General features: G+C 52.0%; 1 protein-coding gene across 2 annotated transcripts; it reads left to right on the top strand.

Moving 5' to 3' along the window:
* Positions 1–242: 242 nt before the first annotated feature.
* On the top strand, positions 243–27,091 carry LOC138787072 (protein mono-ADP-ribosyltransferase PARP12-like). 2 transcript variants are annotated; one of them, XM_069964207.1, is made up of 13 exons: positions 243–1,002; positions 3,977–4,112; positions 4,202–4,487; positions 4,673–4,725; positions 4,762–4,813; positions 12,209–12,329; positions 12,400–12,562; positions 18,580–18,703; positions 19,241–19,337; positions 20,045–20,129; positions 22,724–22,854; positions 22,962–23,110; positions 24,626–27,091. In XM_069964207.1, the coding sequence occupies exons 1-13, from the start codon at positions 719–721 to the stop codon at positions 24,928–24,930; spliced, it is 1,986 nt and encodes a 661-aa protein (XP_069820308.1). In that variant the 5' UTR covers positions 243–718; the 3' UTR covers positions 24,931–27,091. The 2 variants fall into 2 exon arrangements, with proteins under 2 accessions (XP_069820308.1, XP_069820299.1); XM_069964198.1 differs by having other exon boundaries at positions 244–1,002; positions 4,673–4,813.

Here is a 27,091-nt window from a genome sequence, read left to right as displayed (position 1 = left end):
TTGTCATGGGGACACCTGGGGCTGTGTGTACTGCTGTGGTCGTCATGGGGACACCTGGGGCTGTGTGTACTGCTGTGGTCGTCATGGGGACACCTGGGGCTGTGTATACTGCCTGTGGTCGTCATGGGGACACCTGGGGCTGTGTGTACTGTCTGTGGTTGTCATGGGGACACCTGGGGCTGTGTATACTGCCTGTGGTCGTCATGGGGACACCTGGGGCTGTGTGTACTGTCTGTGGTTGTCATGGGGACACCTGGGACCGTCCCCGTAGTGATGGTGACGCATGCGCAGTGCGGGGCGGGGATCCTGCTGTGATTTCAGTTTCGTTTCTCCAGATCTCCCGGCCCCGTTATCCTGCAGGCGGCGGCGGCGGCGGAGCGGGGGGCCCGGAACATACACACCAGGGGCCACAGCAAGCGGGACCGGAGGCGAGACCGGCGGGGAGCCGGGGCTGCTCTGGATCGACAGATCTCACTGATCCCCGGGAGCCCCGGATTCGGGGTCAGAGGTCGCGGGGGTCAGATCCCATATTTTAGGGGAAGTTTTAGTTTTGGGGGCCACATTATTCATCTCGGGGCCCCTGCCGGGGATTCTAGGGGTCACAGTCATAGATTACAGTTAGGGGTCCGGATTGGGGTGTTGTGGGGCCCCTGTGGTGGAGTTTGGGGTACATTGGATTGACACATTTAGGGGCCACATAGCCTTGCAGGTCCCCAAGATGGCCGACCCCATCTGCCTGCAGCTCTGCCGGGTGCTGTGCGCTAACGGGGGCGCCATGGAGCTGGGTCAGCTGGGCGGGGCCCTCAGGCTGACCCCGGAGCGGATGTCCCGCCTGCTGGAAGCCGAGGAGGGCCACAGCCTGGTGCTCAGGAGCCGGGGCCCGGATCGGGTGGCCGTGTACGCCAGCCCCCTGAGGATGTGCGCCAACCGTAACCAGGACTGTGCCGGAGACTGCGGACGCCTGCACCTCTGTCGCTACTTCATGCTGGGCGGCTGCAGCAGGTGAGAACAAAGGGGACCGCTCCGAATGTAACAATGGCAGGGGCCGCGCCGAATGTAACAACGGCAGGGGCCGCGCCGAATGTAACAACGGCAGGGGCCGCGCCGAATGTAACAACGGCAGGGGCCGCGCCGAATGTAACAACGGCAGGGGCCGCGCCGAATGTAACAACGGCAGGGGCCGCGCCGAATGTAACAACGGCAGGGGCCGCGCCGAATGTAACAACGGCAGGGGCCGCGCCGAATGTAACAACGGCAGGGGCCGCGCCGAATGTAACAACGGCAGGGGCCGCGCCGAATGTAACAACGGCAGGGGCCGCGCCGAATGTAACAACGGCAGGGGCCGCGCCGAATGTAACAACGGCAGGGGCCGCGCCGAATGTAAACGGCAGGGGCCGCGCCGAATGTAATAATGCCAGGGGCCGCGCCGAATGTAACAACGCTAGGGACCGCGCCGAATGTAACAACTACAGGGACCGCGCCGAATGTAATAATGCCAGGGACCGCGCCGGAATGTAATAACGACAGGGACATAGGACGTAGAGCTGGGTGATTAGTTGAATTCAAATTATTCGCCCCGAACGTTTAAAACGATTCGATTTTTTGTGAAAAATGTAAATTCGATTTTCACAAAAAATAATTTGGGGCTGCGCGCTGTCAGGCGCGGGCAGTCCTGAGAAGGGCGGTGCGGGCAAGCTGTAAAGGAGCGGGGGGAAGCGGGGTTGCGGTGTCGGGCCGGCAGGCAAGCCGTGACGGGGCGGTGTGGGGCGCACGAGGGAAGATTTTGGGTGAGCAGGCTGGAGAGGGGCAGTGCGGTGCCGGCAGCCTCCAGCTGCCTAACAGCGCTGCCGCTGACCTGCCCCCGCCCCTTTCGCTGAGCGTCCCACTCGCCTCCCGGCCAGACATGGAGCTCCCCAGTCTCTGGAGGAGGCCGCAGGGACTACAGGAGAAGGTGATTGCGTCGCTGCGGGTCATGGAGCTGTACAGCAGGATCGGGGGGTTCAGTGCAGGGAGAAAAATGTTCTGTTTATTTAGCAAAAAATAAATAAGAAAAAGTCGAAATTTAAATCAAGAATTGTCCAAATTTTTTTTTTAAATCAAGATTTTATTTTTTGCCCATATCGCCCAGCCCTAATGGGACGCCAGGGACTGCGACAAATATAACGTAGGACGTCTGGACCATAATACCTGACACCAAGGGCCGCGTCGAATATAACATAGGACAGCGCCATAATACCAGGTGCTGACACCGGGCCATAATACCTGACACCAGGGGCCGTGCCGAATATGACATAGGACAGCGCCATAATACCAGGTGCTGACACCGGGCCATAATACCTGACACCAGGGGCCGTGCCGAATATGACATAGAACGCTGAGGCTGTAATACCTGACTCCAGGACTGTAATACCACATGATGACGGCAGGACCGTATTAACATATGCTGGCGACAGGGCTGTAATACCAGACACTGACCCCAGGGCTGTAATAGCAGATGCCAGGACCATAATACCAGATGATGACGGCAGGACCGTATTAGTCCAGTGAAAATCTTTATTACAGTATTGTATTGCCCCCCAAAAGTTATACAAATCATCAATATACACTTATTATGGGAGATGCTTATAAAGGGCTTTTTCCCTGCACTTACTACTGCATCAAGGCTTCACTTCCTGGATAACATGGTGATGTCACTTCCTGGATAACATGGTGATGTCACTTCCTGGATAACATGGTGATGTCACTTCCTGGATAACATGGTGATGTCACTTCCTGGATAACATGGTGACGTCACGACCCGACTCCCAGAGCTGTGCGGGCTGTGGCTGCTGGAGAGGATGATGGCAGGGGGATGCTCAGTGTCCCTCCAGTGCCCTGTGTCCCTCAATGTCCCCCTGCCATCATCCTCTGATGCAGCGTCCGGGGTTATAATACTAGTGGGTGACGCAGCGTCCGGGGTTATAATACTAGTGGGTGACGCAGGGTCCGGGGTTATAATACTTGTGGGTGACGCAGGGTCCGGGGTTATATTACTAGTGGGTGACGCAGCGTCCGGGGTTATAATACTAGTGGGTGACGCAGGGTCCGGGGTTATAATACTAGTGGGTGACGCAGGGCCCGGGGTTATAATACTAGTGGGTGACGCAGCGCCCGGGGTTATAATACTAGTGGGTGACGCAGGGCCCGGGGTTATAATACTAGTGGGTGACGCAGGGTCCGGGGTTATAATACTAGTGGGTGACGCAGCGTCCGGGGTTATAATACTAGTGGGTGACGCAGCGTCCGGGGTTATAATACTAGTGGGTGACGCAGCGTCCGGGGTTATAATACTAGTGGGTGACGCAGCGTCCTGAGTTATAATACTAGTGGGTGACGCAGCGTCCTGAGTTATAATACTAGTGGGTGACGCAGCGCCCAGGGTTATAATACTAGTGGGTGACGCAGGGTCCGGGGTTATAATACTAGTGGGGGACGCAGCGTCTGGGGTTATAATACTAGTGGGTGACGCAGCGTCCGGGGTTATAATACTAGTGGGTGACGCAGCGTCCGGGGTTATAATACTAGTGGGTGACGCAGCGTCCGGGGTTATAATACTAGTGGGTGACGCAGCGTCCGGGGTTATAATACTAGTGGGTGACGCAGCGTCCTGGGTTATAATACTAGTGGGGGACGCAGCGTCCGGGGTTATAATACTAGTGGGTGACGCAGCGTCCTGGGTTATAATACTAGTGGGGGACGCAGCGCCCGGGGTTATAATACTAGTGGGGGACGCAGCGCCCGGGGTTATAATACTAGTGGGTGACGCAGTGTCCGGGGTTATAATACTAGTGGGTGACGCAGGGTCCGGGGTTATAATACTAGTGGGTGACGCAGCGTCCGGGGTTATAATACTAGTGGGGGACGCAGCGTCCGGGGTTATAATATTACTACACACAGTGTCCGGGGCCGTAATGCTTCTCTGTCTCTTCTGTTTCAGGCCGCACTGTAAGTTCAGTCACTCTATCGATGACCAGCAGGTGGCCGTGATTCTGCGGACGCATCACCTGACCGGCGTCTCTATACCGGAGCTGCGGCATCTGCTGTTACAGAATGACCCCAGCCTCCTGCCGGACGTACGTACCAGGATAACATAGCATAATGTGGTCTCTCACCGCAGGGCATGATGTGAAGCTGCTGTGGCTGATATACCTGTGTATTCCAGGTGTGCCTGCACTATAACCGGGGCGAGGGTCCTTACGGCTCCTGCACCTTTAAGTCCTGCTGCAACAAGCTGCACGTCTGCCAGCACCTCCTGCAGGGCGACTGCAAGTTTGGAAGCAAATGCAAGCGGTCACATGACCTGTCTGAGGAGGAAACGAAACGCAAGCTGCAGAAGTGGGGTCTGGCAGCCGCCCTCCTCCCCACCATACTGGAGATTTACCTGAACGCCAACGCAATCAAGAGTGGAAGCTCCTCCGCGCCAGAACCCAAGTCTCCAGACACCAAAGGTAAGAAGGCAGCTGAAACACCCGACATGGGGCCACATGTACCCCCGGGCCCCCAGCCAATCACATACAGCTGGCCTGCTTAGACCATGTCAGGTGGTTTACAGCCACCAGGTGATTCTTGCGCCTGATTGGCTAATAGGACAGGACTAAAATTTTGTAATCTCTACCAGTTTTCTTCTTTACAGATATACCCGTCATCCGGAAGTCTGCATCCCCCCAGAAATCTGCAGACCCCCAGAAATCTGCATCCCCCCAGAAATCTGCAGACCCCCAGCCCATCGATGAGATCTGCCTCTACTTTGTATTAAACAACTGCAGCTTCAGAGGTGAGAAATCCTGTGTGACCCCCCCCCCCAATATTGTATATGACCCCTCCCCTGTATAATGTATAGGACCCTCCCCTTGTTTAATGTATAGACCCCCCCCTGTTTAATGTATAGAAACCCCTCCCCTGTATAATATATGACCCCCTCCCCTGTATAATGTATATGACCCCTCCCCCTTTATAATATATGACCCCCTCCCCCTGTATAATATATGACCCCTCCCCTGTATAATATATGACCCCCTCCCCCTGTATAATATATGACCCCCTCCCCCTGTATAATATATGACCCCCTCCCCCTGTATAATATATGACCCCTCCCCTGTATAATATATGACCCCTCCCCTGTATAATGTACATGACCCCTCCCTGTATAATATGACCCCTCCCCCTGTATAATGTATATGACCCCTCCCCTGTATAATGTACATGACCCCTCCCCTGTATAATGTACATGACCCCTCCCCTGTATAATGTACATGACCCCTCCCCTGTATAATGTATAGGACCCCTCCCCTGTATAATGTATAGGACCCCTCCCCTGTATAATGTATAGGACCCCTCCCCTGTATAATGTATATAACCCCTCCCCTGTATAATGTATATGACCCCTCCCCTGTATAATGTATATGACCCCTTCCTGTATAATATGACCCTCCCCTGTATAATGTATATGACCCCTCCCCCTGTATAATGTATATGACCTCTCCCCCTGTATAATATATGACCCCTCCCCCTGTATAATGTACATGACCCATCCCCCTGTATAATATATGACCCCCTCCCCCTGTATAATATATGACTCCTCCCCCTGTATAATATATGACTCCTCCCCTGTATAATGTATGACCCCCTCCCCCTGTATAATATATGACCCCCTCCCCCTGTATAATATATGACCCCTCCCCTGTATAATATATGACCCCTCCCTGTATAATATGACCCCTCCCCCTGTATAATGTATATGACCCCTCCCCCTGTATAATGTATATGACCCCTCCCCCTGTATAATGTATATGACCCCTCTCCCTGTATAATGTATATGACCCCTCCCCCTGTATAATGTATATGACCCCTCTCCCTGTATAATGTTTATGACCCCTTCCCCTGTATAATGTATATGACCCCTCCCCTGTATAATATAGGACCCCTCCCCCTGTATAATGAATATGACCCCTCCCTGTATAATATGACCCCTCCCTGTATAATATGACCCCTCCCCTGTATAATGTATATGACCCCTCCCCCTGTATAATGTATATGACCCCCCCTGTATAATGTAAATAACCCCTCCCCCCTGTATAATATATGACCCCTCCCCCTGTATAATGTATATGACCTCTCCCTGTATAATGTATATGACCCCTCCCCTGTATAATATAGGACCCCTCCCCCTGTATAATGTATAGGACCCCTCCCCCTGTATAATGTATATGACCCCTCCCCTGTATAATATAGGACCCCTCCCCCTGTATAATGTATACGACCCCTCCCCTGTATAATGTATATGACCCCCTCCCCCTGTATAATATGACTCCCTCCCCCTGTATAATATATATGACCCCTCCCCCTGTATAATGTATATGACCCCTCCCCTGTATAATGTATATGACCCCTCCCCCTGTATAATGTATATGACCCCTCCCCCTGTATAATGTACATGATCCCTCCCTGTATAATGTATATGACCCCTCCCCTGTATAATATAGGACCCCTCCCCCTGTATAATGTATAGGACCCCTCCCCCTGTATAATGTATATGACCCCTCCCCTGTATAATATAGGACCCCTCCCCCTGTATAATGTATACGACCCCTCCCCTGTATAATGTATATGACCCCCTCCCCCTGTATAATATGACTCCCTCCCCCTGTATAATATATATGACCCCTCCCCCTGTATAATGTATATGACCCCTCCCCTGTATAATGTATATGACCCCTCCCCTGTATAATGTATATGACCCCCTCCCCCTGTATAATATGACTCCCTCCCCCTGTATAATATATATGACCCCTCCCCCTGTATAATGTATATGACCCCTCCCCTGTATAATGTACATGACCCCTCCCCTGTATAATGTACATGACCCCTCCCCTGTATAATGTATAGGACCCCTCCCCTGTATAATGTATAGGACCCCTCCCCTGTATAATGTATATAACCCCTCCCCTGTATAATGTATATGACCCCTCCCCTGTATAATGTATATGACCCCTTCCTGTATAATATGACCCTCCCCTGTATAATGTATATGACCCCTCCCCCTGTATAATGTATATGACCTCTCCCCCTGTATAATATATGACCCCTCCCCCTGTATAATGTACATGACCCCTCCCCCTGTATAATGTATATGACCCCTCCCCCTGTATAATGTATATGACCCCTCTCCCTGTATAATGTTTATGACCCCTCCCCTGTATAATGTATATGACCTCTCCCCCTGTATAATATAGGACCCCTTCCCCTGAATAATGTATATGACCCCTCCCTGTATAATATGACCCCTCCCCTGTATAATGTATATGACCCCTCCCCCTGTATAATGTATATGACCCCCCCTGTATAATGTAAATAACCCCTCCCCCCTGTATAATATATGACCCCTCCCCCTGTATAATGTATATGACCTCTCCCTGTATAATGTACATGACCCCTCCCCCTGTATAATGTATATGACCCCTCCCCCTGTATAATGTATATGACCCCTCTCCCTGTATAATGTTTATGACCCCTCCCCTGTATAATGTATATGACCTCTCCCCCTGTATAATATAGGACCCCTCCCCCTAAATAATGTATATGACCCCTCCCTGTATAATATGACCCCTCCCCTGTATAATGTAAATAACCCCTCCCCCCTGTATAATATATGACCCCTCCCCCTGTATAATGTATATGACCTCTCCCTGTATAATGTATATGACCCCTCCCCCTGTATAATGTATATGACCCCTCCCCTGTATAATGTATATGACTCCCTCCCCCTGTATAATATATGACTGCCTCCCCCTGTATAATGTATATGACCCCTCCCCTGTATAATGTATATGACCCCTCCCCCTGTATAATGTAAATGACCCCTCCGCTGTATAATGTAAATGACCCCTCCGCTGTATAATGTATATGACCCCTCCCCCTGTATAATGTATAGGACCCCCCCTGTATAATATAACCCCTCCCCCTGTATAATGTATATGACCCCTCCCCTGTATAATATATGGCCCCTCTCCTGTATAATGTATATGACCCCTCCCCCTGTATAATGTATATGACCCCTCCCCTGTATAATATATAACCCCTCCCCTGTATAATGTACATGACCCCTCCCCTGTATAATATAGGACCCCTCCCCTGTATAATGTATATGACCCCTCCCCTGTATAATATATAACCCCTCCCCTGTATAATGTACATGACCCCTCCCCTGTATAATGTATATGACCCCTCCCCTGTATAATGTATATGACCCCTCCCCTGTATAATGTATATGACCCCTCCCCTGTATAATGTATATGACCCCTCCCCTGTATAATGTATATGACCCCTCCCCTGTATAATGTACATGACCCCTCCCCTGTATAATGTATATGACCCCTCCCCCTGTATAATATAGGACCCCTTCCCCTGTATAATATAGGACCCCTTCCCCTGTATAATGTATATGACCCCTCCCCCTGTATAATGTATATGACCCCTCCCCCTGTATAATATAGGACCCCTTCCCCTGTATAATATAGGACCCCTTCCCCTGTATAATGTATATGACCCCTCCCCTTTATAATATATGAATCCCTACCTGTATAATATATGACCCCTCTTCTGCATAATATAGGACTCCTCCCCCTGTATAACATATGACCCCTCCCTGTATATTGTGTATGACCCTTCCCCTGTATAATGTATAGGACCCCTCTCCCTGTATAATATATGACCCCTCCCCTGTATAATGTATATGACCCCTCCCCTGTATAATGTATATGACCCCTCCCCCTGTATAATGTATATGACCCCCTCCCCTGTATAATGTAAATGACCCCTCCGCTGTATAATGTATATGACCCCTCCCCTGTATAATATATGACCCCTCCCCTGTATAATGTATATGACCCCTCCCCTGTATAATGTATATGACCCCTCCCCCTGTATAATGTATATGACCCCCTCCCCTGTATAATGTAAATGACCCCTCCGCTGTATAATGTATAGGACCCCTCCCCTGTATAATGTATATGACCCCTCCCCCTGTATAATATATGACCCCTCACCCTGTATAATGTATATGACCCCCTCCCCTGTATAATGTATATGACCCCTCCCCCTGTATAATGTAAATGACCCCTCCGCTGTATAATGTATATGACCCCCTCCCCTGTATAATGTATATGACCCCTCCCCCTGTATAATGTAAATGACCCCTCCGCTGTATAATGTAAATGACCCCTCCCCTGTATAATGTATATGACCCCTCCCCCTGTATAATATATGACCCCTCACCCTGTATAATGTATATGACCTCTCCCTGTATAATGTATATGACCCCTCCCCCTGTATAATGTATATGACCCCCTCCCCTGTATAATGTATGACCCCTCCCCCTGTATAATATATGACCCCTCCCCCTGTATAATATATGACCCCTCCCCCTGTATAATGTATATGACCTCTCCCTGTATAATGTATATGACCCCTCCCCCTGTATAATGTATATGACCCCTCCCCCTGTATAATGTATATGACCCCTCCCCTGTATAATATAGGACCCCTCCCCCTGTATAATGTATATGACCCCTCCCCTGTATAATATATGACCCCTCCCCTGTATAATGTATATGACCCCTCCCCTGTATAATGTATATAACCCCTCCCCTGTATAATGTATAGGACCCCTCCCCTGTATAATGTATATGACCCCTCCCCTGTATAATGTATATGACCCCTCCCCCTGTATAATGTATATGACCCCTCCCCTGTATAATGTATATGACCCCTCCCCTGTATAATGTATATGACCCCTCCCCTGTATAATGTATATGACCCCTCCCCTGTATAATATAGGACCCCTCCCCCCTGTATAATGTATATGACCCCTCCCCTGTATAATATATGACCCCTCCCCTGTATAATGTATATGACCCCTCCCCTGTATAATGTATATAACCCCTCCCCTGTATAATGTATAGGACCCCTCCCCTGTATAATGTATATGACCCCTCCCCTGTATAATGTATATGACCCCTCCCCCTGTATAATGTATATGACCCCTCCCCTGTATAATGTATATGACCCCTCCCCTGTATAATGTATATGACCCCTCCCCTGTATAATGTATATGACCCCTCCCCCTGTATAATGTATATGACCCCTCCCCTGTATAATGTATATGACCCCCTCCCCTGTATAATGTATATGACCCCTCCCCCTGTATAATGTAAATGACCCCTCCGCTGTATAATGTAAATGACCCCTCCGCTGTATAATGTATAGGACCCCTCCCCTGTATAATGTATATGACCCCTCCCCCTGTATAATATATGACCCCTCACCCTGTATAATGTATATGACCTCTCCCTGTATAATGTATATGACCCCTCCCCCTGTATAATGTATATGACCCCCTCCCCTGTATAATGTATGACCCCTCCCCCTGTATAATATATGACCCCTCCCCTGTATAATATATGACCCCTCCCCCTGTATAATGTATATGACCTCTCCCTGTATAATGTATATGACCCCTCCCCCTGTATAATGTATATGACCCCTCCCCCTGTATAATGTATATGACCCCTCCCCTGTATAATATAGGACCCCTCCCCCTGTATAATGTATATGACCCCTCCCCTGTATAATATATGACCCCTCCCCTGTATAATGTATATGACCCCTCCCCTGTATAATGTATGACTCCCTCCCCCTGTATAATGTATATGACCCCTCCCCTGTATAATGTATATGACCCCTCCCCCTGTATAATGTAAATGACCCCTCCGCTGTATAATGTATATGACCCCTCCCCCTGTATAATGTATAGGACCCCCCCCTGTATAATATAACCCCTCCCCCTGTATAATGTATATGACCCCTCCCCTGTATAATATATGACCCCTCCCCTGTATAATGTATATGACCCCTCCCCTGTATAATATAGGACCCCTCCCCCTGTATAATGTAGGACCCCTCCCCCTGTATAATGTATATGACCCCTCCCCTGTATAATGTATAGGACCCCTCCCCTGTATAATGTATAGGACCCCCCCTGTATAATATATAACCCCTCCCCTGTATAATGTACATGACCCCTCCCCTGTATAATGTACATGACCCCTCCCCCTGTATAATGTATATGACCCCTCCCCTGTATAATGTACATGACCCCTCCCCTGTATAATGTACATGACCCCTCCCCCTGTATAATGTATATGACCCCTCCCCCTGTATAATGTATATGACCCCTTCCCCTGTATAATGTATATGACCCCTCCCCCTGTATAATGTATATGACCCGTCTCCCTGTATAATGTATATGACCCCTCCCCTTTATAATATATGACCCCTCCCCTGCATAATATAGGACTCCTCCCCCTGTATAACATATGACCCCTCCCTGTATATTGTGTATGACCCTTCCCCTGTATAATGTAAATAACTCCTCCCCTGTATAATGTATAGGACCCCTCTCCCTGTATAATGTATATGACCCCTCCCCCTGTATAATGTATATGACCCCCTCCCCTGTATAATGTATATGACCCCTCCCCCTGTATAATATATGACCCCTCCCCTGAATAATATATGACCCCTCTCCCTGTATAATGTATATGACCCCCTCCCCTGTATAATGTATATGACCCCTCCCTGTATAATATATAACCCCTCCCCTGTATAATGTATAGGACCCCTCCCTGTATAATATATAACCCCTCCCCTGTATAATGTATAGGACCCCTCCCCTGTATAATGTACATGACCCCTCCCTGTATAATATATAACCCCTCCCCTGTATAATGTATAGGACCCCTCCCTGTATAATATATAACCCCTCCCCTGTATAATGTATAGGACCCCTCCCCTGTATAATGTATGACCCCTCCCCTGTATAATGTATAGGACCCCTCCCCTGTATAATGTATAGGACCCCTCCCCTGTATAATGTATGACCCCTCCCCTGTATAATGTATAGGACCCCTCCCCTGTATAATGTATATAACCCCTCCCCTGTATAATGTATAGGACCCCTCCCCTGTATAATGTATAGGACCCCTCCCTGTATAATATATAACCCCTCCCCTGTATAATGTATATAACCCCTCCCCTGTATAATATATAACCCCTCCCCTGTATAATGTATATGGAGGACCTTGTTACCTATTTGGTGTCTCTCACATGACAGAGCGCTGTGTTCGGGATCACTATCATCTCCCGTATCGGTGGCAGCGCTCTATAGATGGCGTCTGGAAAGACTTAGAAAACATGGAGGCCATAGAACAGGCGTATTGTGACCCCAACGGGAGGTACAGAGGGTTTCCTATAGATGGGGTGATGTGGTGACCCCTCAGCCTCACCTACTGACCTCTCTTATAGGAACTCTACATTGGACTTTGGCACCATGACCTATAAGTCCTGTAAACTGAGGCGACTTTCCACACCATCTTCTGTCTCCAAACCCCCGCACTTCATCCTGACCACACAATGGCTCTGGTACTGGAAGGACGAATACGACAAGTGGGTGGAGTATGGGAAGGAGGTGAGTGACATGTGACCGGGGTGGGAAACTGGAAGAGACATGTGACTGCAGCGTGATACTGGAGAGGAGACATGTGATACCGGAGAGGAGACATGTGATACCGGAGAGGAGACATGTGATATTGGAGAGGAGACATGTAACTGCAGTGTAATACCGGAGAGGAGACATGTGATACCAGAGAGGAGACATGTGACTGCAGTGTGATACCAGAGAGGAGACATGTGACTGCAGTGTGATACCAGAGAGGAGACATGTGATACCGGAGAGGAGACATGTGACTGCAGCGTGATACCGGAGAGGAGACATGTGATACCAGAGAGGAGACATGTGACTGCAGTGTGATACCAGAGAGGAGACATGTGATACCGGAGAGGAGACATGTGACTGCAGTGTGATACCAGAGAGGAGACATGTGATACCGGAGAGGAGACATGTGATACCGGAGAGGAGACATGTGACTGCAGTGTGATACCGGAGAGGAGACATGTGATACCAGAGAGGAGACATGTGATACCGGAGAGGAGACATGTGACTGCAGTGTGATACCAGAGAGGAGACATGTGACTGCAGTGTGATACCGGAGAGGAGACATGTGATACCGGAGAGGAGACATGTGATACCAGAGAGGAGACATGTGATACCAGAGAGGAGACATGTGACTGCAGTGTGATACCGGAGAGGAGACATGTGACTGCTGTATGATACCAGAGAGGAGACATGTGACTGCAGTGTGATACCAGAGAGGAGACATGTGACTGCTGTATGATACCGGAGAGGAGACATGTGACTGCAGTGTGATACCAGAGAGGAGACATGTGACTGCAGTGTGATACCAGAGAGGAGACATGTGATACCGGAGAGGAGACATGTGACTGCAGTGTGATACCGGAGAGGAGACATGTGACTGCTGTATGATACCAGAGAGGAGACATGTGATACCGGAGAGGAGACATGTGACTGCAGTGTGATACCGGAGAGGAGACATGTGACTGCTGTATGATACCAGAGAGGAGACATGTGATACCGGAGAGGAGACATGTGACTGCTGTATGATACCGGAGAGGAGACATGTGACTGCAGTGTGATACCAGAGAGGAGACATGTGACTGCTGTATGATACCAGAGAGGAGACATGTGACTGCAATGTGATACCAGAGAGGAGACATGTGACTGCAGTGTGATACCAGAGAGGAGACATGTGATACCGGAGAGGAGACATGTGACTGCAGTGTGATACCAGAGAGGAGACATGTGACTGCAGTGTGATACCGGAGAGGAGATATGTGATACCGGAGAGGAGACATGTGATACCAGAGAGGAGACATGTGATACCGGAGAGGAGACATGTGACTGCAGTGTGATACCGGAGAGGAGACATGTGACTGCTGTATGATACCAGAGAGGAGACATGTGACTGCAGTGTGATACCAGAGAGGAGACATGTGACTGCTGTATGATACCGGAGAGGAGACATGTGACTGCAGTGTGATACCAGAGAGGAGACATGTGACTGCTGTATGATACCAGAGAGGAGACATGTGACTGCAATGTGATACCAGAGAGGAGACATGTGACTGCTGTATGAAACCAGAGAGGAGACATGTGACTGCAGTGTGATACCGGAGAGGAGACATGTGATACCAGAGAGGAGACATGTGACTGCAGTGTGATACCGGAGAGGAGACATGTGACTGCAATGTGATACCAGAGAGGAGACATGTGACTGCAGTGTGATACCAGAGAGGAGACATGTGACTGCAGTGTGATACCAGAGAGGAGACATGTGATACCAGAGAGGAGACATGTGATACCAGAGAGGAGACATGTGATACCAGAGAAGAGACATGTGATACCAGAGAGGAGACATGTGATACCAGAGAGGAGACATGTGACTGCAGTGTGATACCAGAGAGGAGACATGTGATACCAGAGAGGAGACATGTGATACCAGAGAGGAGACATGTGACTGCAGTGTGATACCAGAGAGGAGACATGTGACTGCAGTGTGATACCAGAGAGGAGACATGTGACTGCAGTGTGATACCAGAGAGGAGACATGTGATACCGGAGAGGAGACATGTGACTGCAGTGTGATACCAGAGAGGAGACATGTGACTGCAGTGTGATACCGGAGAGGAGACATGTGACTGCAGTGTGATACCGGAGAGGAGACATGTGACTGCAGTGTGATACCAGAGAGGAGACATGTGACTGCAGTGTGATACCGGAGAGGAGACATGTGATACCGGAGAGGAGACATGTGACTGCAGTGTGATACCAGAGAGGAGACATGTGACTGCAGTGTGATACCAGAGAGGAGACATGTGATACCGGAGAGGAGACATGTGATACCGGAGAGGAGACATGTGATACCGGAGAGAAGACATGTGACTGCAGTGTGATACCGGAGAGGAGACATGTGACTGCTGTATGATACCAGAGAGGAGACATGTGATACCGGAGAGGAGACATGTGACTGCAGTGTGATACCAGAGAGGAGACATGTGATACTGGAGAGGAGACATGTGACTTAAGTGTAATACCAGAGAGGAGACATGTGACTGCAGCGTGATACCGGAGAGGAGACATGTGATACTGGAGAGGAGACATGTGACTGCAGTGTGATACCGGAGAGGAGACATGTGATACTGGAGAGGAGACATGTGACTGCAGTGTGATACCGGAGAGGAGACATGTGACTGCAGTGTGATACCGGAGAGGAGACATGTGACTGCAGTGTGATACCAGAGAGGAGACATGTGATACCGGAGAGGAGACATGTGATACCAGAGAGGAGACATGTGACTGCAGTGTGATACTGGAGAGGAGACATGTGACTGCAGTGTGATACCCAGAGAGGAGACATGTGACTGCAGGTGATACCCAGAGAGGAGACATGTGATACCGGAAGAGGAAGACGTGACTGCAGTGTGATACCAGAGAGGAGACATGTGACTGCAGTGTGATACCAGAGAGGAGACATGTGACTGCAGTGTGATACCAGAGAGGAGACATGTGACTGCAGTGTGATACCAGAGAGGAGACATGTGATACCGGAGAGGAGACATGTGACTGCAGTGTGATACCAGAGAGGAGACATGTGATACCAGAGAGGAGACATGTGACTGCAGTGTGATACCAGAGAGGAGACATGTGACTGCAGTGTGATACCAGAGAGGAGACATGTGATACCGGAGAGGAGACATGTGACTGCAGTGTGATACCGGAGAGGAGACATGTGACTGCAGTGTGATACCAGAGAGGAGACATGTGACTGCAGTGTGATACCAGAGAGGAGACATGTGACTGCAGTGTGATACCAGAGAGGAGACATGTGACTGCAGTGTGATACCAGAGAGGAGACATGTGACTGCAGTGTGATACCAGAGAGGAGACATGTGACTGCAGTGTGATACCAGAGAGGAGACATGTGATACCAGAGAGGAGACATGTGATACCAGAGGAAGAGGCCATGTGATGCAGTGCTGATACCAGAGAGGAGAGACATGTGACCTGCAGTGTGATTACCAGAAGAGGAGACATGTGGATACCGGAGGAGGAAGACATGTGACTGCAAGTGTGATACGGAGAGGAGACATGTGACTGCAGTGTGATCCAGAGAGGAGGACATGTGACCTGCAGGTGTGATACCAGAGAGGAGACATGTGACTGCAGTGTGATACCAGAGAGGCGACATTGCTGACTGCAGTGTGATACCAGAGAGGAGACATGTGACTGCATTGTAGGATTACCCAAGAAGAGGAGACATTTTTTGTGATGCCTGCCAGGTGTGATACCAGAGCGAGAACATGTGATACCCAGAGAGGGATACATGTTATACAGAGAAGAAGAGATCATGTGATTGCAGTGTGATACCAGAGGAGGAGACATGTGATACCGGAAGGAGGAGACATGTGACTGCCGCTTGTGATACCCGAGAGGAGACCATGTGATACCAGAGAGGAGACATGTGACTGCAGTGTGATACCAGAGAGGAGACATGTGATACCAGAGAGGAGACGTGATACCAGAGAGGAGACATGTGACTGCAGTGTGATACCAGAGAGGAGACATGTGACTGCAGTGTGATACCAGAGAGGAGACATGTGACTGCAGTGTGATACCAGAGAGGAGACATGTGATACCAGAGAGGAGACGTGATACCAGAGAGGAGACATGTGACTGCAGTGTGATACCAGAGAGGAGACATGTGACTGCAGTGTGATACCAGAGAGGAGACATGTGATACCGGAGAGGAGACATGTGATACCAGAGAGGAGACGTGATACCAGAGAGGAGACATGTGACTGCAGTGTGATACTGGAGAGGAGACATGTGACTGCAGTGTGATACTGGAGAGGAGACATGTGACTGCAGTGTGATACCGGAGAGGAGACATGTGACTGCAGTGTGATACCAGAGAGGAGACATGTGATACCGGAGAGGAGACATGTGACTGCAGTGTGATACCAGAGAGGAGACATGTGATACCAGAGAGGAGACATGTGACTGCAGTGTGATACCAGAGAGGAGACATGTGACTGCAGTGTGATACCAGAGAGGAGACATGTGACTGCAGTGTGATACCAGAGAGGAGACATGTGATTGCAGTGTGATACCAGAGAGGAGACATGTGACTGCAGTGTGATACCAGAGAGGAGACATGTGACTGCAGTGTGATACCAGAGAGGAGACATGTGATACCAGAGAAGAGACATGTGATTGCAGTGTGATACCAGAGAGGAGACATGTGACTGCAGTGTGATACCAGAGAGGAGACATGTGATACCAGAGAGGAGACATGTGACTGCAGTGTGATACCAGAGAGGAGACATGTGATACCAGAGAGGAGACATGTGACTGCAGTGTGATACCAGAGAGGAGACATGTGACTGCAGTGTGATACCAGAGAGGAGACATGTGATACCAGAGAGGAGACATGTGATACCAGAGAGAAGAGATGTGACTGCAGTGTGATACCAGAGAGGAGACATGTGATACCAGAGAGGAGACATGTGACTGCAGTGTGATACCAGAGAGGAGACATGTGATACCGGAGAGGAGACATGTGATACCAGAGAGGAGACATGTGACTGCAGTGTGATACCAGAGAGGAGACATGTGACTGCAGTGTGATACCAGAGAGGAGACATGTGATACCAGAGAGGAGACATGTGACTGCAGTGTGATACCAGAGAGGAGACATGTGATACCAGAGAGGAGACATGTGATACCAGAGAGGAGACGTGATACCAGAGAGGAGACATGTGACTGCAGTGTGATACTGGAGAGGAGACATGTGACTGCAGTGTGATACTGGAGAGGAGACATGTGACTGCAGTGTGATACCAGAGAGGAGACATGTGACTGCAGTGTGATACCAGAGAGGAGACATGTGACTGCAGTGTGATACCAGAGAGGAGACATGTGACTGCAGTGTGATACTGGAGAGGAGACATGTGACTGCAGTGTGATACCGGAGAGGAGACATGTGACTGCAGTGTGATACCGGAGAGGAGACGTGACTGCAGTGTGATACCAGAGAGGAGACATGTGACTGCAGTGTGATACCAGAGAGGAGACATGTGACTGCAGTGTGATACCAGAGAGGAGACATGTGATACCAGAGAGGAGACATGTGATACCAGAGAGGAGACATGTGATACCAGAGAGGAGACATGTGACTGCAGTGTGATACCAGAGAGGAGACATGTGATACCAGAGAGGAGACATGTGACTGCAGTGTGATACCAGAGAGGAGACATGTGACTGCAGTGTGATACCAGAGAGGAGACATGTGATACCAGAGAGGAGACATGTGATACCAGAGAGGAGACATGTGATACCAGAGAGGAGACATGTGACTGCAGTGTGATACCGGAGAGGAGACATGTGATACCGGAGAGGAGACATGTGACTGCAGTGTGATACCGGAGAGGAGACGTGATACCAGCAGGCTGATACAACATGGCCGCCTGGGTGAGTGGACATCTAACCTCCATGTCACTTTCTACCAGACTGACGTCCACAGATCCTCGTCCACCATCACCAACAGCGACCTGGAAAATGTTTTCCTGTCTGACACCAAAGCCAACGTCCAGTTCAAGGCCGGGAAGCAAAACTATGTGCTGAGCTTCAAAGGTGCGTACAGCGGGGGAGGGGAGCGTGATGTCATACACCCCCTCATCTGTCTGCAGGAGTGTGATGTCATACACCCCCTCATCTGTCTGCAGGAGAGTGTGATGTCATACACCCCCTCATCTGTCTGCAGGAGTGTGATGTCATACACCCCCTCATCTGTTTGCAGGAGAGTGTGATGTCATACACCCCCTCATCTGTCTGCAGGAGTGTGATGTCATACACCCCCTCATCTGTTTGCAGGAGAGTGTGATGTCATACACCCCCTCATCTGTCTGCAGGAGTGTGATGTCATACACCCCCTCATCTGTCTGCAGGAGTGTGATGTCATACACCCCCTCATCTGTCTGCAGGAGTGTGATGTCATACACCCCCTCATCTGTTTGCAGGAGAGTGTGATGTCATACACCCCCTCATCTGTCTGCAGGAGTGTGATGTCATACACCCCCTCATCTGTCTGCAGGAGTGTGATGTCACATTGTGAGTTCCTTCTCTTCTTCCCCCTCCTCCTGACCTCCTCCTCCCTCCTCGTCTCCCCAGATATGATGCAGAGGAACACGAAGTACGGCACGGAGCGCCCGGTGTGCCGGAGGCCGAGGTTTGTGTCCGCCGAGGACGTGAAGGAGAAGAAACTAAGGTAAGAGCCAACGATAAGTAATCTGCTGATGGTCCCGACCTGATCTGGTGTGCGGCGAGTATAGAGCCGTGCCGGGACATGGGGATCGGCCGCCCAGTGCCGGGACATGGGGATCGGCCGCCCAGTGCCGGGACATGGGGATCGGCCGCCCAGTGCCGGGACATGGGGATCGGCCGCCCAGTGCCGGGACATGGGGATCGGCCGCCCAGTGCCGGGACATGGGGATCGGCCGCCCAGTGCCGGGACATGGGCATCGGCCGCCCAGTGCCGGGACATGGGCATCGGCCGCCCAGTGCCGGGACATGGGGATCGGCCGCCCAGTGCCGGGACATGGGGATCGGCCGCCCAGTGCCGGGACATGGGGATCGGCCGCCCAGTGCCGGGACATGGGGATCGGCCGCCCAGTGCCGGGACATGGGGATCGGCCGCCCAGTGCCGGGACATGGGGATCGGCCGCCCAGTGCCGGGACATGGGGATCGGCCGCCCAGTGCCGGGACATGGGGATCGGCCGCCCAGTGCCGGGACATGGGGATCGGCCGCCCAGTGCCGGGACATGGGGATCGGCCGCCCAGTGCCGGGACATGGGGATCGGCCGCCCAGTGCCGGGACATGGGGATCGGCCGCCCAGTGCCGGGACATGGGGATCGGCCGCCCAGTGCTCAGTGTACTGTCCCTCCTGCTAATAGAGAATCATTTTATGTTCTAGGAAGTCAGAGCCTTCAAAGACGAATGACAAGTCCCCCATCCCCCAACACTGGGACAAGGGGCAGGTGCCGGACGTGGGGTATAAGGTGAGGAGGATACAGAGACGTATAGGACGGGGGGTATAAGGTGAGGAGGATACAGAGACGTATAGGACGGGGGTATAAGGTGAGGAGGATACAGAGACGTATAGGACCGGGGTATAAGGTGAGGAGGATACAGAGACGTATAGGACCGGGGTATAAGGTGAGGAGGATACAGAGACGTATAGGACGGGGGGTATAAGGTGAGGAGGATACAGAGACGTATAGGACGGGGGGTATAAGGTGAGGAGGATACAGAGACGTATAGGACGGGGGGTATAAGGTGAGGAGGATACAGAGACGTATAGGACGGGGGGTATAAGGTGAGGAGGATACAGAGACGTATAGGACCGGGGTATAATGTGAGGAGGATACAGAGACGTATAGGACGGGGGTATAATGTGAGGATACAGAGACGTATAGGACGGGAGTATAAGGTGAGGATACAGAGACGTATAGGACGGGGGTATAAGGTGAGGAGGATACAGAGACGTATAGGACGGGAGTATAAGGTGAGGAGGATACAGAGACGTATAGGACGGGGGGTATAAGGTGAGGAGGATACAGAGACGTATAGGACGGGAGTATAAGGTGAGGAGGATACAGAGACGTATAGGACGGGGGGTATAAGGTGAGGAGGATACAGAGACGTATAGGACCGGGGTATAAGGTGAGGAGGATACAGAGACGTATAGGACGGGGGTATAAGGTGAGGAGGATACAGAGACGTATAGGACCGGGGTATAAGGTGAGGAGGATACAGAGACGTATAGGACGGGGGTATAAGGTGAGGAGGATACAGAGACGTGTAGGACGGGGGGTATAAGGTGCGGAGGATACAGAGACATATTGGACTGGGGGTATAAGGTGAGGATACAGAGACGTATAGGACGGGGGGTATAAGGTGAGGATACAGAGACGTATAGGACGGGGGGTATAAGGTGAGGAGGATACAGAGACGTATAGGACCGGGGTATAAGGTGAGGAGGATACAGAGACGTATAGGACCGGGGTATAAGGTGAGGAGGATACAGAGACGTATAGGACGGGGGGTATAAGGTGAGGAGGATACAGAGACGTATAGGACGGGGGGTATAAGGTGAGGAGGATACAGAGACGTATAGGACGGGGGGTATAAGGTGAGGAGGATACAGAGACGTATAGGACGGGGGTATAATGTGAGGAGGATACAGAGACGTGTAGGACGGGGGGTATAAGGTGAGGAGGATACAGAGACGTATAGGACGGGAGTATAAGGTGAGGATACAGAGACGTATAGGACGGGGGGTATAAGGTGAGGATACAGAGACGTATAGGACGGGGGGTATAAGGTGAGGAGGATACAGAGACGTATAGGACGGGGGGTATAAGGTGAGGAGGATACAGAGACGTATAGGACGGGGGGTATAAGGTGAGGAGGATACAGAGACGTATAGGACGGGGGTATAAGGTGAGGAGGATACAGAGACGTATAGGACGGGGGGTATAAGGTGAGGAGGATACAGAGACGTATAGGACGGGGGGTATAAGGTGAGGAGGATACAGAGACGTATAGGACGGGGGTATAAGGTGAGGAGGATACAGAGACGTATAGGACGGGGGTATAAGGTGAGGAGGATACAGAGACGTATAGGACGGGGGGTATAAGGTGAGGAGGATACAGAGACGTATAGGACCGGGGTATAAGGTGAGGAGGATACAGAGACGTGTAGGACGGGGGGTATAAGGTGAGGAGGATACAGAGACGTGTAGGACGGGGGGTATAAGGTGAGGAGGATACAGAGACGTATAGGACGGGGGTATAAGGTGCGGAGGATACAGAGACATGTTGGACTGGGGGTATAAGGTGAGGATACAGAGACGTATAGGACGGGGGGTATAAGGTGAGGAGGATACAGAGACGTATAGGACGGGGGTATAAGGTGAGGAGGATACAGAGACGTATAGGACCGGGGTATAAGGTGAGGAGGATACAGAGACGTATAGGACGGGGGGTATAAGGTGAGGAGGATACAGAGACGTATAGGACCGGGGTATAAGGTGAGGAGGATACAGAGACGTATAGGACCGGGGTATAAGGTGAGGAGGATACAGAGACGTATAGGACGGGGGATATAAGGTGAGGAGGATACAGAGACGTATAGGACGGGGGGTATAAGGTGAGGAGGATACAGAGACGTATAGGACCGGGGTATAAGGTGAGGAGGATACAGAGACGTATAGGACCGGGGTATAAGGTGAGGAGGATACAGAGACGTATAGGACCGGGGTATAAGGTGAGGATACAGAGACGTATAGGACGGGGGGTATAAGGTGAGGAGGATACAGAGACGTATAGGACCGGGGTATAAGGTGAGGAGGATACAGAGACGTATAGGACCGGGGTATAAGGTGAGGAGGATACAGAGACGTATAGGACCGGGGTATAAGGTGAGGATACAGAGACGTATAGGACCGGGTATCACTTCCTATAAGACAAGGGTGAGGAGTGACCCCCGTCATACGGTGTAATATCAGTCAGCGGCCACTGGGGGTGCTGCTCCCATAGACTCTGGCGAATCAGGCTGGTAGGACTCCCATCTCTCTCCTCCTCCCCGCAGCTCGTCCACATGGATCAGTCCTCGGAGGAGTATAAGACGATCGCCGCCATGATCCACCGCACGCTGCCGGATAAGGAGATCCAGAGCATCAAGCGCATTCAGAACCTGGCGTTATGGGAGGTGTATCAGTGGTGAGCGCCAGTAACCGGGGGGTCCGGGGGAGGAAATATTGGGTGTCTGAGGGAGGAAATACGGGGGGTCCGGCACAGCGAGGATGATGAGGGGGATTGTATTACAGGCAGAAGGAGCAGATGAAGAAGCTGAATGGAGGGAAAGATGTCAATGAGCGGCAGCTGTTTCACGGGACCAAGAGCGACCTGGACGCCATCTGCAACCAGAACTTTGACTGGCGCATCTGCGGAACTAATGGGACTGCATATGGGAAAGGTAGTCATAGCCCCGCCCCCTGTATATCCTGTGTATAGGGAGGTAGTCACAGTCCCACCCCCTGTGTATCGTGTATAGAGAGGTAGTCACAGCCCCGCCCCCTGTATATCATGTGTATAGAGAGGTAGTCACAGCCCCGCCCCCTGTATATCATGTGTATAGAGAGGTAGTCACAGCCCCGCCCCCTGTATATTCTGTGTATAGAGGTAGTCACAGCCCCGCCCCCTGTATATCCTGTGTATAGAGAGGTAGTCACAGCCCCGCCCCCTGTATATTCTGTGTATAGAGAGGTAGTCACAGCCCCGCCCCCTGTATATCATGTGTATAGAGAGGTAGTCACAGCCCCGCCCCCTGTATATCATGTGTATAAAGAGGTAGTCACAGCCCCGCCCCCTGTATATTCTGTGTATAGAGGTAGTCACAGCCCCGCCCCCTGTATATCCTGTGTATAGAGAGGTAGTCACAGCCCCGCCCCCTGTATATCCTGTGTATAGAGAGGTAGTCACAGCCCCCGCCCCCTGTATATCCCCGCCCCCTGTATATCCTGTGTATAGAGAGGTAGTCACAGCCCCCGCCCCCTGTATATCATGTGTATAGAGAGGTGGTCACAGCCCCGCCCCCTGTATATCCTGTGTATAGAGAGGTAGTCACAGCCCCGTCCCCTGTATATCCTGTGTATAGAGAGGTAGTCACAGCCCCGCCCCCTGTGTATAGAGAGGTAGTCACAGCCCCGCCCCCTGTATATCCTGTGTATAGAGAGGTAGTCACAGCCCCGTCCCCTGTATATCCTGTGTATAGAGAGGTAGTCACAGCCCCGCCCCCTGTATATCCTGTGTATAGAGAGGTAGTCACAGCCCCGCCCCTGTGTATAGAGAGGTAGTCACAGCCCCGCCCCCTGTATATCATGTGTATAGAGAGGTAGTCACATCCCCGCCCCCTGTATATCCCCGCCCCCTGTATATCCTGTGTATAGAGAGGTAGTCACAGCCCCGCCCCTGTATATCCTGTGTATAGAGAGGTAGTCACAGCCCCGCCCCCTGTATATCCTGTGTATAGAGAGGTAGTCACAGCCCCGCCCCCTGTGTATAGAGAGGTAGTCACAGCCCCGCCCCCTGTATATCCTGTGTATAGAGAGGTAGTCACAGCCCCGCCCCCTGTGTATAGAGAGGTAGTCACATCCCCGCCCCCTGTATATCCTGTGTATAGAGAGGTAGTCACAGCCCCGCCCCTGTATATCCTGTGTATAGAGAGGTAGTCACAGCCCCGCCCCCTGTATATCCTGTGTACAGGGAGGTAGGCACAGTCCCGCCCCTTGTATATCCTGTGTATAGAGGTAGTCACAGCCCACGCCCCCTGTATATCCTGTGTACAGGGAGGTAGGCACAGCCCCGCCCCCTGTATATCCTGTGTATACAGAGGTAGTCACAGCCCACGCCCCCTGTATATCCTGTGTATACAGAGGTAGTCACAGCCCCGCCTCCTGCTATATGGTGACCTCCCCCTTCTCTCTTGCAGGCAGCTACTTTGCTCGGGACGCCGCATACTCTGATAGATACAGCCGCACAGACTCTTCTGTCTGTGACATGTTTGTGGCCCGGGTGCTGGTGGGAGAGTCCACCCGCGGCTCGTCCTTGTACCTGCGTCCACCCTTGAAAACCTCCCCCTCCACCTTCTATGACAGCTGTGTGGACTCCCTGAGTAACCCCTCCATATTCGTCATTTTTGAGAAGCATCAGATCTACCCGGAATACGTGATCAGGTACACGGAGCGGCAGAGCATGTCTGCCCTGAGCTCCGCCCTCCGCAGGGCGTTTTGGTGAATGATGGCCGCCCCCTCTACTGACTCAACCATAACACTTATTACTTATCTGCCAGCTGTAATACTATCCTCCAAAGCCGGGGGCGCTGTCTGCTGCGAAATGAGGGATTGCAGGCCTAGATCAGGATACAAAGGGGGAGACATGGTGTAAAGTGACACTGGCTCAGTCGCTCCCGGCAACCAATCAGATTCCACCTTTCATTTTCCAAAGTGTCTATCATGTTTCTTTACACTCCTACACAGAGCATGCTGGGAGTTGTAGTTACAGAAGTAATGACGTTCTGTGTAAAACATACATTGATTCCTCCTCCTCTGAGGTTCCAGCAGGGGGCGCTGTGCTGCACTGATTCTTCCTCCTCTGAGGTCCCAGCAGGGGGCACTGTGCCGCACTGATTCTTCCTCCTCTGAGGTCCCAGCAGGGGGCGCTGTGCTGCACCGATTCCTCCTTCTCTGAGGTCCCAGCAGGGGGCGCTGTGCTGCACTGATTCTTCCTCCTCTGAGGTCCCAGCAGGGGGCACTGTGCCGCACTGATTCTTCCTCCTCTGAGGTCCCAGCAGGGGGCACTGTGCCGCACTGATTCTTCCTCCTCTGAGGTCCCAGCAGGGGGCGCTGTGCTGCACTGATTCCTTCTTCCCTGAGGTACCAGCAGGGGGCGCTGTGCCGCACTGATTCCTTCTCCTCTGAGGTCCCAGCAGGGGGCGCTGTGCTGCACCGATTCCTTCTTCCCTGAGGTCCCAGCAGGGGGTGCTGTGCTGCACCGATTCCTTCTTCCCTGAGGTCCCAGCAGGGGGCGCTGTGCCGCACTGATTCTTCCTCCTCTGAGGTCCCAGCAGGGGGCGCTGTGCTGCACTGATTCTTCCTCCTCTGAGGTCCCAGCAGGGGGCGCTGTGCCGCACTGATTCTTCCTTCCCTGAGGCTCCAGCAGGGGGCGCTGTGCCGCACTGATTCTTCCTCCTCTGAGGTCCCAGCAGGGGGCGCTGTGCCGCACTGATTCTTCCTCCTCTGAGGTCCCAGCAGGGGGCGCTGTGCCGCACTGATTCCTCCTTCTCTGAGGCTCCAGCAGGGGGGCGCTGTGCCGCACCGATTCCTCCTTCTCTGAGGTCCCAGCAGGGGGCGCTGTGCCGCACTGATTCTTCCTCCTCTGAGGTCCCAGCAGGGGGCGCTGTGCCGCACCGATTCCTTCTTCCCTGAGGTCCCAGCAGGGGGCGCTGTGCTGCACCGATTCCTCCTTCTCTGAGGTCCCAGCAGGGGGCGCTGTGCTGCACCAATTCCTCCTTCTCTGAGGTCCCAGCAGGGGGCGCTGTGCCGCACTGATTCTTCCTCCTCTGAGGTCCCAGCAGGGAGCGCTGTGCTGCACCGATTCTTCCTCCTCTGAGGTCCCAGCAGGGGGCGCTGTGCCGCACCGATTCCTTCTTCCCTGAGGTCCTAGCAGGGGGCGCTGTGCCGCACCGATTCCTTCTTCCCTGAGGTCCCAGCAGGGGGCGCTGTGCAGCACCGATTCCTTCTTCCCTGAGGTCCCAGCAGGGGGCGCTGTGCCGCATCGATTCTTCCTCCTCTGAGGTCCCAGCAGGGGGCGCTGTGCCGCACCGATTCCTTCTTCCCTGAGGTCCCAGCAGGGGGCGCTGTGCCGCACCGATTCCTTCTCCTCTGAGGTCCCAGCAGGGGGCGCTGTGCCGCACCGATTCCTCCTTCTATGAGGTCCCAGCAGGGGGCGCTGTGCCGCACTGATTCTTCCTCCTCTGAGGTCCCAGCAGGGGGCGCTGTGCCGCACCGATTCCTTCTTCCCTGAGGTCCCAGCAGGGGGCGCTGTGCCGCATCGATTCCTTCTTCCCTGAGGTCCCAGCAGGGGGCGCTGTGCCGCACCGATTCCTTCTTCCCTGAGGTCCCAGCAGGGGGCGCTGTGCCGCACCGATTCCTCCTTCTCTGAGGTCCCAGCAGGGGGCGCTGTGCTGCACCGATTCCTCCTTCTCTGAGGTCCCAGCAGGGGGCGCTGTGCTGCACCGATTCCTCCTTCTCTGAGGTCCCAGCAGGGGGCGCTGTGCCACACCGATTCCTCCTTCTCTGAGGTCCCAGCAGGGGGCGCTGTGCTGCACTAATTCATACTCCGGCTTCCTCCTCCCTTTCTAGATTGTACAATTTACTAATAAATCCTATTTTCCACA

The sequence above is a fragment of the Dendropsophus ebraccatus genome, chromosome 1 (genome assembly GCF_027789765.1).
Source record: "Dendropsophus ebraccatus isolate aDenEbr1 chromosome 1, aDenEbr1.pat, whole genome shotgun sequence".
Taxonomy (NCBI): domain Eukaryota; kingdom Metazoa; phylum Chordata; class Amphibia; order Anura; family Hylidae; genus Dendropsophus; species Dendropsophus ebraccatus.
Note: the sequence above shows the minus strand (reverse complement) of the source record. Positions and strands in the feature narration are given on the sequence as shown.